At 32.8% G+C, this 12,736-nt stretch overlaps 2 protein-coding genes across 3 annotated transcripts; both read right to left on the bottom strand.

The window, feature by feature from the left end:
• Positions 1–751: 751 nt before the first annotated feature.
• Positions 752–4,038, bottom strand: LOC133679086 (soluble inorganic pyrophosphatase 6, chloroplastic-like). The gene is made up of 6 exons (XM_062101591.1): positions 3,590–4,038; positions 2,881–3,041; positions 2,591–2,691; positions 2,296–2,477; positions 1,559–1,657; positions 752–1,038 (listed from the first exon to the last, which is right to left on the bottom strand). The coding sequence occupies exons 1-6, from the start codon at positions 3,845–3,847 to the stop codon at positions 946–948; spliced, it is 894 nt and encodes a 297-aa protein (XP_061957575.1). The 5' UTR covers positions 3,848–4,038; the 3' UTR covers positions 752–945.
• A 1,668-nt stretch (positions 4,039–5,706) lies between these two features.
• LOC133680486 (L-galactose dehydrogenase-like) lies at positions 5,707–8,626 on the bottom strand. 2 transcript variants are annotated; one of them, XM_062103471.1, is made up of 5 exons: positions 8,271–8,626; positions 7,927–8,155; positions 7,473–7,742; positions 6,630–6,758; positions 5,707–6,186 (listed from the first exon to the last, which is right to left on the bottom strand). In XM_062103471.1, exons 1-5 carry the CDS (start codon positions 8,450–8,452, stop codon positions 6,055–6,057), a joined length of 942 nt encoding a protein of 313 aa, XP_061959455.1. In that variant the 5' UTR covers positions 8,453–8,626; the 3' UTR covers positions 5,707–6,054. The 2 variants fall into 2 exon arrangements, with proteins under 2 accessions (XP_061959455.1, XP_061959454.1); XM_062103470.1 differs by having other exon boundaries at positions 7,473–7,772; positions 8,271–8,625.
• Between the last annotated feature and the right edge of the window lie 4,110 nt (positions 8,627–12,736).

Genomic DNA, 12,736 nt, shown 5'->3' on the forward strand with positions numbered 1-12,736 from the left:
TTTGAAGAAGCACTTGAACGCAGCTGCTGGTGCTAGGATGGCTGCGTGGTTTGCAGTTCTTTCCTTTCAAGTTTCCTTCGTTGTTTTCAACAATTGTAATATGTGACCGAAGGGGTACATCATGTGCATATGTCGTGCCAGAGATCATGTAATGACAACTACTTGTATACGTAAGGTTTTGAATGGATTCTACTTTGATCAAATGGGAGAATCAAAAAGAACTTGTTACTTTGGTTATATAGTTATTTCAATCGATTCTGGATAAATTACATTAAAACTTAACCAAGCACATCCACTAAGGATACCATCACTGATCAATCAATTGCCAGTGTAACAACATTATTTATGATAGATGGAGGCTTAATGAAACTCCAATCCCCTTGACTCCTTTTGCATTGAAAATTTCCATCCACCCCATCTGTCGCATACTCCAACCCTACTGACAGTGGATGGACGCATATGAGGGCTGGTACAGTTCAATGGACAATCCTAAACAATGTTGGAGGTAGTGGGATTGCCTGAGAGGGTTACCAGTCATTCACCAACATAAAAATGAAAGGAAATCTCTAATTATATGGTGCAGGAAAGGTTATGTTTAGCGTTTGCTATTTCGAAATTGAAGGGTGATAACATGAGGACTGTATTCCAACCACCATCTTGTATAAGCATGACCATAGTAACAGGAATGCAAGCAGTTTTTGCTTGTGTACCAGAAATGTAATCCCAGTCTCACGATGAAAACACAAACAAGTTGCAGAGGAACAATGGATTATTCAAACTCGTTAACGAGGAAGAAATGTTTTGATATCATCAATGTATTGAGACAACACGGGGCTTGCTTGCCAGAAGGTAAAATTTCTGGCAAGTAATGCCAAAAACAATACTACTTCCAGCTCCATCTCAATAATAATACTTTCACCTCCGACTCTAGTCTACCAGTGGCTTTTATACAAGAGAAAGCCCTCCGGCTGGAATCGATCTCTTGACGAGTTTAGCCCAAGATTCATTGGTCTCGGTGATGACCTTGAGAGCATAGTCCTATCCATCGCACGGAAACCATTATTCAGAGTAGATACGGAAGATTACAGAATGGAACAGGTAGCACTAAACATAAAATGACAAAAAACTTCAATTGGCTATCAAAGGATCAGAACAAAACAAGGATATTTATCAATTTATTCAATCATCAATCAATGACAAAGCAGTACATGGTGTTCTGCCCCATGACATGAAGGCCATGACTAAGGTAATTGCAATTGAGGGTAAAATCGATATCCGTATATTGTTAAAGAGTTACGGTATTCAATTCATTTATCAGCTTGTGTAGGTCAATGTGCTCAAAATCAAATGTCTTTGATAATTGCATATCTAGATAATGCAATCCTTTTCTGCATAATATAGCTTTTTACAGCACGGTTAGCTACACCCACAGCACATGATAGCAAGAAAACACAATATTAATAGAAGGAGAAAGGGAGGAAAATGAGGCAAAATTAGAACTCCACGAAGCTGAAACATACAGGCAAGGTTCTATTTGAAAAATAAATAAATAAATTACCTTGCTTGCTGCCTTGTTGCCAAGACCAAACCTGTTGGCAGGTTTCCCATCAGGGATCTTATAGTCTCTGAACCAGTCCCTGATTGCAGTGAGAGTGCCCTGAAGATAACCACCAGATACTTAGTACTTCTATTTCTATTTAGAACACATTCTCTCATTTCCAGATTCAATCAAAGTCCTTGCTTGTTCTAGGACAATGATTTTCCGGTTAATTCAAAGTCCAGGCAGAATTTCTATCAAAAAAGTACCTTCATCACAATCTTAACTTTTCCAGAACCATACCACTAATCATCTAATGCTATGTCAGCAAAATTGGATGGTGATACATAACCCACACCTTCGATGAATTCCACATCCCCAACTTAGCATTCCAGATATTTTCACTCATTTGTCCCATTTATTACAATAGCTAGTATATCAATGCCTACAACTCTTTAATCATTTACTTTCATTAAGCTAACAAATAAAAGGCCAAAAATATACCCTTTTCCTTTTTGAATACGATCTAACCATTTAAGTAGAAAATGCTTTGAAATTATGACCTCTTAAAAAAAATACCATCTTAAATCCAACATGTACGCATTTGGAGAAATTATGAAACAAATTATTAACTAATCAGAGATGTTTCTAGTAGCTGGTAAAAGAACAATTACTTTTCATTGTAACTGATTTTACAAAATTGACAAGTGGCTGTGGTGAGGTATTGCAAGGCTGCTTGGTAATAGAAGAGGACTTACGGGGAAATGTTTCTCTACATCATCAACATCATTTACGAGAGATGCTCGTGGATCATCCAAAGAGATAGCAACAATTTTCCAGTCAAGTTCCCCTTCATCAATCATGGCCAAAGCAGCCAAGGGCTTGACCTTGAGAATTTCACCAATCTTTCCCCGTCTTTCACCAATCTCAACAACATCAACTACAAGCGGAGACAACAATTTTACAAAATTGAAGTGCTACTTAATTGGAACAAGCAAATGCTAGAATCTGCAAGAAAGGGCAAATATCAAAATAGAACATATGTTGATATACCGGGATCATTATCTCCGAATGCTCCTTCAACTTCGGCATTTGCAAAAGATGGGTCTTCCCATGTTTGTGGAAGCAATCCATAGTTCCAGTTTATGTTGTAGCTGAAAATAAGGCAGAAACAAGAATTCAAAACCAATAAAATATGCTCAGCAATGAAGTAAGCAGAGGAGATGCAACTGAATGTTGAGCTACAATGGGCTAACACTAAAAGCGCAAGTGCTGAGAACAAATTGAAATATCTGTACAAAACCAGTGAATGATTTATAAAGGAAGCAACAAGAAAATCTTACGGATAGTATCTTAGTTTCCCCTTTTTGGTATCTTGCTTAATAGGAGTGAATTGCTCATCCGTAGCAATCTCCATCTTTGCGCTTGATTCTTTTGGTATTTCAACAACATAGTTGAAAGCCCCATCTCCCAAGTGCAAAGGTATGTCATGCCAGGGCGAAACCTGTAATACCAAACAACACTTGCATTACCGATAAGCAGACACAAAAAAACCTAAAGAAAAGTGTTTTAAATTGTTGAAAAAAGTCCCAAATCATAGGTGCTCTCTACTGGAGTGGCATGCCCGTTTTCTTAATGGACTAACAGGTGACCCAGTCTCCGGGATTTGCACAAGTCGTCTTCAATGCAAAATGGCATATACAGAATCTCATCTCCACCATAACAACCTTTCGTTTCAATTTTCAAATTCAGATTGCCATGGCTAAAATAAAAAATCAAGAACTCAAACTGAAACATAAAAGCACCAAAATCTCGCATTGATTAACACGAGCAAAACTCAACTATCAAAAGAACAATGCATTGTTATTTTCGTAAATAAATATAATTTTAAGCACAAATATACACTGAAATCATTACCATTGGAGACAGGAACTGGTTTTCTAAAGATTTTTCTTCTGGGTTTGGCAAATTACATTCATTCCTCGCGTATTATCACTAACCAATACAGATATCATAAAAAAAGAGAAACTTCAGAGAAGTGAAAGATATAACCTTTTTGCCAGAATTGTCAAGAAAGTAGACACGGTAATCAAGGGTCTCAGGCTGGCCTTCTTCCTTGATTTGAACATCAGGATTGTAAATCGACTTGCAAGAAAACAACCTCTTTGAAACCCTTTTGGTGTTGGCGTTGAAGCGAAGGTTGTTGTTGAAGTTGGGAGCTTTTTTATTTAAACTGAAGAATGGTCTTTTAAGGAGCAAGCAGGATGCTGTTGTGTTGGTTGCAGCTGACATCACTCTCGCAGTCGCCATTTTTGCTGCTAGATTCACTGATAGTACCCTTTTCTTGGTTAGATTCACTGAGAGAGTACTTCTTGTGAGCCAAGGCTCAGTTTAAAAGGGGGGGATTTTTTAAGTTGTTGAGCCACAGAGAAGAGAACAAGTTGTTTGGTCGGTCTTGATAGGCTGCCTGCGTCCCTCGCTCTTTTGTCATTTTATTTTTTTTCCTTTTTTATTGTTGGGTATAAGATTTCAAAATTGGACAACCTTGGGGCTGGACGGGTTACTATAATGGTAGACATGGGTTTCCAGCAATGGCTTCAAATATGACCTTTTTTTAGTGATAATGATTTGTTTTTGCTGTGTCTTGAAATCTCACTATTCTTTTTTTCCTTTCCTTTTACTCTGGTTATTGTGAGAGCCCATTTCTTTTTCTTTCTTCTCCTCCATTATTTCTCTTCTTCTTCTTCTTCTTCTTCTTCTTTTCCTCTTGAGCATTGTATCTGACTACCAACCTAGTAATTGGATCTTCTTGTTTGTTCTCTTACCGTTGGATTTTCCTAATTTTTTATTAGCCATAAAAGATTTATACTTTGAAAAGAGAATTGTGCTATTTTAATAAATAAATTTTTAATTGTGCTATTTTAATTAAATGTTTTAGTCATTGTGCTATTTAAAAAAAAGAAGAAGAAGAAGAAGAACTCTGAATTATATATCATTTTGAATTTTGATTGATACCTTCTCTATCATCATTGTTATTTCTCATTTGGATTTTGTTTCGATGGACACTTCCCTCTATATGGGTTGTCTTTGACAAATTTTATATTCTAATTCTAAAAGTTTTAAATTTTTTTAATTATACCCTTAAAGTTAAGATTTTTTATTTAACAGTTTTTTTAATCAATTTAAAAATATATCATTTGTCTTTTTATTTATTATTTTATTTAAAGTTTAACCCCGGATTTTTGACAATTTTATGATTTTCTTATATTAAAAAAAAAAAACAATGACTTGTATATAGTATTTAGTGGCTAAATTTAGTAGAAAAAACTCCAGAAACCTATCCAAGGAAAGTTCCATCAATCAAATTTAGCAATGGACTCCTAAAGACAGAAGCTTTTGTGCGATTGTCCAAATCATAAATATTTAGTTTTGCTCACATGCAATGGAACCATGCCCCTCTCCTCGACGTTTCCAAACACGAGAAAAGTTGGTTCTTTCTTTCTGGTTACAAATAGCAACATGGTTTACATTTGTAAGAACCGTGATGGAACACAGTACCATAATGTGTCCAAATACAAGTACTTAGAGCAGAAGGTTATGAATGCCTTCGATTAAAGTAACAATTTCTGGTTCTGCATATTATTTCCCATTAAAAGCAAAGTTCACGTGTTGCAATCTGGTCTATTTTATCAATGGCCCGTGTAATTAGGCTCTTGATTTTTTTTTATTTGCATTTGCGACATACTCGACTGCCCCATATTTTTTAAAAATAAAAAATTAAATAACTTGCAGTCCGAGAAATCAAAACTTAAGTTTTTTATAATAAAAAAATCTGTTTTTTATCTAAATTTTGATCCAAAACATCTATAAAACACTATAAAAACTGTAATAAATCTAATAATAATCTAAAAATAAACATCTCAAAAACTAAAATCAACTTGAAAAAATATAAAATTTTGCCTAATCTATTACAATAATATGTGAGAGAATTACATAATATGTGAGAGAATGAACAGTAGAACTTGCTGAGTGAAAAACTCAAGCCTTCCAGAGAAATGATTTGATGCAGATTTATTTATTTATTTCAAATAATCAAGTATCCACAGCTAAGCAGATTCATGGAGTTTGGCACCGCATCAAATCATATGCACCAAAGAGCACTCGGGAAATTCAAAAACCGAAGCATTGACTTGCAGGCTTTTATACAACTTCGAAAATCAGCAACGAAAAAAAAGAAGCTCAGTTTTAATGTCAATAATTTTATTACACTTTTAAGGTAAACCACCTCTTAAATATCCCATAAGAATCAAACACATCTTACACGCTATTGAGTTTCGGATCCATCAGTACAATGACAAACCCTCTTCTTTTCACTTGGAAGTATTATTTTCCTTGCCTGGCAGGGGGGATTATAATAGAATGGGCCCTCCGTTGGAACAAATATGGATTGGAGAGCCACTAACAGCAATGCAAATTGTAGAAAGCACAAAGGGAAAGCAGTCATAGGCAGCAAAACATCAGCTCTGTTGGATTCCACTAGGCCAAGTTTGATTCTTCACAGGGATCAGAATTGCTTCAACTTCTGATAAAGTTTCCTGATCCTTGCCAAACGTAGCAAGTTCCGTAGCAGCAGAAACATTCTCCTCAACCTGATCATCAAAAGAGGTGTATCACCCGCACAATTATAGCGTCAATGGTGTAGACAGAGACTTTGTCATCATTAGCATGGTAAACATGACAAATCAGATAAAGTGGATGTTAAAATAAGCACTAGCTAGTTCAACCAGGTATCTGCTGTCCACCTCTTAATTACTTGTTTAGCTTTTGAATTGGACGCTTTAAGCCTTTAAGAAAAAATTGTGCATTTGTAAATGGACAATAGCTACCTTACAAACAGATGATGTTACAAACAATAGAGCATGTTATAGCACAAACATGGACCCAGATTTACATGTCTATGCTAGTAAAACTATGCGGGGGGGAAGGATTGAACAACATACAATGGTAAAGCTCAAAAAGTGCGACACTTGAAATTGAAGTTTAATACTTGTATATCAAACAAAATATGGAAATCAAGGAAATGTAGGAGTACCTGTCTAACAGAGTTCATGCCAACCAGCACGGATGAAATATCCTTATTCGACAAACTGTATTGCATTGCTATCTTTGAAATATTCTTCCCCTTCTCTTTACAGAAGGCAGCAGCAGCTTCACATGCAGACTGTGGTTGGGGGTGGAGATCAATTAACTTTGCAAAAATGTAATCCATCTTCAAGTGAGCAAGTATTGCAAGCATATCCAAGATATTTAAGATGAGATGCATGGTACAGAAACCACTAGAAACAGCCCATAAATATCTTATTCATATTATCTGATCAGGATCTGTTGTAGGTGGAATCGAAAATTTGCCTGAACCAATGTGCCCTATTAGATCCATATCGAACAGCATAATCTCAGATCTTGACACTTCAGAAGGCATTCTTGATCCCATCACATGACATGAGTGCTAGTTGTGATCCTCAATAATCCATTTAATACATGCATATGTTATGTTACAATTGGTTCTTCGTCACATGACTTGCGACTCTGTTATCGTAACAAGAATTCAAGTTTGATCATAGCTCCTATAGATAAATCCAGCTTTCTGACACGTAAATGATGAAACTATCTTTCTCTCTTTTTGAGGTCAACATAAAATTGGTAAACTTAAAAGGAACAGTATTAATGCGGAGGTGTCGATGGTGGTGTGCCATATGTGTGCGTGCACAGATATATGTTTACAACACCCAGCAAACTTCAACTCTTGTTGAAATATTACCAGACAAATTAGCTGGCAACATTTGCTTTGACTGTTTCAGCTAAGCAGTAATGTGATGAAAAGCCAGATGATATGGACAGAAAACTTAACAGATTATTTAAGGGGACGAGGGCAGACCTTCAGTTCAGGAGAAGCTGGATGCCACTCCGGAGGGCCATTCTCTGTTAGTAACCCCATTGCTAGTGGAGACGCACTAATTACACCTACACCTTTGCTCTTCAAGTAAGGCAATAAATCCGCCAACGTAGAATCATTAATACTATAGCGACAATAAGACAAAATAACGTCAACTGTGCCAGGCGGCACTCGATCAAGAACATACGTAAATACTCCCAACGGCAGCCCAGTTATACCAATAAAACGAATCTTCCCTGCTTCCTTTAGTTTCTGCAGCGCGGGAATTGTTTCATTCACTATCTGTCAATAAAACCAAACCAGCCCAACTCATTCTTTTCCATCACATCCTCGCATTTTGCTAACAAAATCTGAACTTCAGGATCTAAAAAAAAAAGCTAAGAAGAAAAAGCAGATATTGCAAACCCAGGTAGGAAAGTAAAATAAAATTAAGAACCTGATCAAGAGACCCAAATTCAATATCATGGCATTGGAGTATATCAACATAATCCAACTGCAATCTTGCCAAGCTTTCGTCAATACTCTTAGTCACTCTCTCAGCACTAAAATCAAAGCCCTCCACATATCTTCCACACTTCGTGGACACAATATATTCATTTCTAGGAACTCCTAGAGCTTTAAGTCCCTGACCAAGCATCTTCTCTGACAATGTCCCTCCATAATACCTTTCAAATTGCAGCATCAAACATCATCGTGAACAAGAAAAAAATAAATAGGTGGTAAATAAATAGTAATAGTGGCAAATTAAAAGAATAGTTCATTGAGAAGGAGGAGACATACGGAGAGGTGTCGAAGAAATTAATGCCAAGGCGGAAGGCTTCGCGGACAGAGGAGACGGCGTCGTGTTCAGAGACAGGGCCGAAGACACTGCCAAGGGGGGAAGCTCCAAAGCCGACGCAACTAAGTTTGAGACCCGTGTTTCCAAGGGGTCGAAGCTCCAGGTTTGGGTGCGGATATGCCATCTAATTGATTTGGAAAAAGTTTTGGAGATTGCTTTTTGAAATGGGGAAATGTAGCAGTGAGGATTCGGAAATGGGTGAGAGAGAAGGGGAAGCGAGGAAGGCAGGGGAGATGGTACAGATTCTCTCCAGGAGTTGAGTGGTCCCTTCTCCTGCACACAGCTATTGGATTCTCTACGAAGGAAAATATAAATATACTTCCATTTAGACATTTTTTTGTACAAAATTAAAAAATCTTCTACCTATTTGAATAGAATTAAAAATCAGATACTTAATTGAGAAAATCATACAAGTTCATACATGCAATTAAAATCACTTTATTCCTTGCTAGAAAAACTTAAACTCAATGCATATAGTTGTTTGTTAATGCTGTATTTATGTTCAATTTCATCCCTTATATTATAAGTTTCCCCGTTTAGTTCTCAAACTTAAATTTCATGTTCTACCCTTTGTTTGGACGGATGAGATTTGCTAAAGTTTATTGTCGTTTTCTTTGTTTGCAGCAAATAATGAGGTCAATAATTCAATTCAAAATTATTTAGAATATCTAAATTTTATAAAATTTTAGCTAGTATGATTAATCCCACCTATCCTGTACTTCTTGAGCTATTAGTAAGCTAGTTTGATGTCGGTATTCATACACAGACACGCAAACGTATGTGCTCGCATTTATCGTCACGTGTTATGGGACAATGTTTTTGTCAGGGCAAGGGATATATTCCTCCCTGGTTGTTACCCAATTCTCGATCGAGTCTACAAACAGGAAAAAAAATTCAATTGAGTCCCTGATACGATGGACAGAATCACACAACCCAATTAATCCAGATCTTGCAAATTTTGCCTTTCAAATCATAAAGAACGAAGACTAACCTGTCTTAAACTTAAATCATCTTTTTTCAAGAAAAAATCACAATTGAAAGTGTTAATTGGACAATGTTTGATCGATGAGAGATGCATTTTATTTTGTTTGGGAGTAGTGTCTGGTTTGTGTTTTAAGGTATCTTCGTTACTGTGATAATTTCTATTTTTTTTTCAATCTCAAATAAAAAAATTGTTTTGTTACCAAATAATTTTTAGTTTTTGTATTGGACCTCAATTGTATTTTCAAACATTGATTTTACAGAAGTTAAAATAATTTATTTTTTATTCATAAATATTTATTTTTTATTTATTTTACATGCAAAAATTAATTTCACGGTAGTTTTAACCATATTTATATTTGTTTAGATTAATTTTAAAAAAAACCATGATTAAAAGTGTTTTTTTAACCCTTTAAAAAAAACATAATTATAAGAACTATAACAATACTAAACATCCATTTAATATATAAAAAAATAATTGTAAAAAAAACATTAACATATTTGATTAAATAAACAGATACAGAATGTAAAATAATTTTTTAAAAAAAAATAATATATTTGTAAGAATAAAAATCACATGTGCCTAATGGGTATAGTTAAATGAGTCTTGAAACTAATTAAAAAAAATGTATAAAAAAATATTTAAGATAACATATTTACACGTGTATTTATTTTTATTTATTGTAAAGAAAATCAACTTTCCATTCAAGTTCTTAATCAAAGTGAATGAATCTTATTCAATTTATATATTTTATGTTTTTTTAATCTATTTTATTAAACATAGAGATTATCTTTTCATTTACTAATTAAAAAAATTATAATACTAAAAAATGTATTCACAATGCCATCAGCCAGCATAATTATAATAAGTGGAGTCACCTGAAAGAAGCTCAGGCAGGCAAGCAGGGGGAGCGTTCCCAGTGATAGAATCACCAATACCAGCTACCAGGAGCAACCATGTTAGCCATAAAATCCACGCAAGGTTTTTTTTAACGGAAGACAAATAAAAGCATGGTTAAAGAAATGGATGGGATAGAGATAAAATTGGATAAGGACCGAAATTTATGCTTTCAAAAGTAATTAACTGGGAATATGATTGGAGTAATCTTATTTTTAGAGTTTGTTTGAAAATATAGTTGTAGTTATTTTTTAAAGTGTTTATTAAAATAATATTTTTTTATTTTTAATATCTTCACATTAAAATGATTTAAAACACCAAAAACATATTAATTTAAAATAAAAAAATTCAATTTTTTTAAAAAGTACTTTTAAAATATAAAAACAAACAGAGTTTTAATCTTTTTACAAACTACGACACTTTACATGAAAAAGAAGAAGCAAAAATTTATTTTTTAAAAAATAAATTTAAATCATATATTATAAAATAATATAAATTATATCTCATAATTTTATATAATAATTAAGTTCTTAAATTTAAATATTTTTTGACATGGTATAAAATTTTTACTGACTAAAAAATTATAAGTTCAATTATCGTCAAATTAATTGATAATATAACATGATAGAAGTTTATGCAAATTTAAATTCAAGTAACTTTCACTATATGATATATATATATTAAACAACTTAAATCTATATATTGAAAATACACAGTAAAACGTTTCCCCATTAATCATACTTATGACGACGAAATGAATATTATATTCAAATTTCAAAACTGGTAAGTGAGATCAGTTGCCGACAGACAGGGTTCTGGGATGAAACTACGAGGAAACTTCCCAAGTCCTATCCCGACAAGACAATACCTGCTTCACTTTGAGCTCTCTCATGGCCCATTTTATCTGCATTTCCTCTCCAATCGGATAGAATGTAATGCAAATTGTACTTCATTCTCTGAAACGCAACTCTGAAGTGTTGTTTTTTAATTTAAAATTGTTTTTTAAAAAAATTATTTATTTTTATTTATTTTAAATTAATATTTTTTGATATTTTAAAATCATTTTAATATGTTAATCTTAAAAATATTTTTTAAAAAATAAATTAAATATTATTTTAATATATTTTTAAATAAAAAATATTTAATTCATGTGATCTTTATCGTTAACTTCCCCTCACCAAAACTGTGTTCATTGAGGAGCGGTGAGGTATGTACTAAACACAGTTCATGCACTGCAACTTTTTTTCAATATGTTCTAGTGTTTTATGGTGAGATAATTGTTGTTTTTTTAAATTGTTATTTTTAAAAATATATAAAAATATTATTTTGTTAATTTATTTGTTATATTAGTACATTAAAATAATTTAAAAATAATAAAAAATAATTAATTTTAAGCTAAAAAAATTAAAATTGTGTTAAACATGATTTCTACCGAAAAAACAGTCAAGTCTGAATGCTGTGTACATGATTTGTAAAAAGCTATAAATTATAGCCTTTAAAATAATATATATAAAAAAGTTAATGATATTATTTTTTAAAAACATTATTAAACATTAAAAAAATCATAACCTCGGTTAAAAATTATAATTTTTAAATGGGCACGAAGAAGGCATTCTTGGTTGAAACTAGAAAACTTTGCTTGTATTTTCTCATATTTGCCAATTTCATTAGCTTGAACCCGACAAAAAGATTTTTCAAAAATAAAACTCATCAAGCTTTAACTTGCCCTATGACCTTGGTTCTTCTTTTCTCGTAATGAATCTGTGCGCGCTAACCGTTTTCATTAATTAATGAGAAAACCTTTAATATAATCCAGAACTAATCTCGAACGATTGACCTAGTACTTAAAAGAGATACGCTCATTTTTTTAAAAAAATTCCAATTTTAAGGATAATAAAATTTATTTAAATTTCTTGAACAAGCCTAAACTCAATCTAAATAGTATCCTTCACTTAAAAAAAAGTACTAATTTTCAATGAACATGATTCGAAAATATCCCTATTATCTAATAAAAAATTTGAGTTTTAAAAGACACTTTTTTCAAAACAATCAAGCACCGACTACTTCTTTGTTGTATATCTGCCCAAGAATACTAACAACGTGCTTTTTTTTTAAAAAAAGATTTTTTTGATGTTCGCGTAAAGGACAAAGAAGATACTTGTAAGAAATTAGTATTAAAAATTATGATAATAATTATTTTTTAAAATATTTTATTTAAAAATATATCAAAATAATATATATATATATATATATATTTATTTATTTAAATTTATTTTTAATACCAATATATAAAAAAATAATTTAAAACAAAAAAAATCTCAAAAATTTTCACCTAAAAAAACCTAAGAACGTTCTCAATTATTTTCACAGGCTGTCAATTATAGCAAGCTGAAAAATAAAATCAAAGCCCTACTAAACTCCATAGCCAATATTTGTTACCAGCATTTTAAGGCCTGCAATCAACCATTGATCCAATGGGAATAAGAAAAAAACATTTATGCAGATACATTTTGCTTGTTTGTTGTTATG

The sequence above is a fragment of the Populus nigra genome, chromosome 19, assembly GCF_951802175.1.
Source record: "Populus nigra chromosome 19, ddPopNigr1.1, whole genome shotgun sequence".
NCBI classification, from domain to species: domain Eukaryota; kingdom Viridiplantae; phylum Streptophyta; class Magnoliopsida; order Malpighiales; family Salicaceae; genus Populus; species Populus nigra.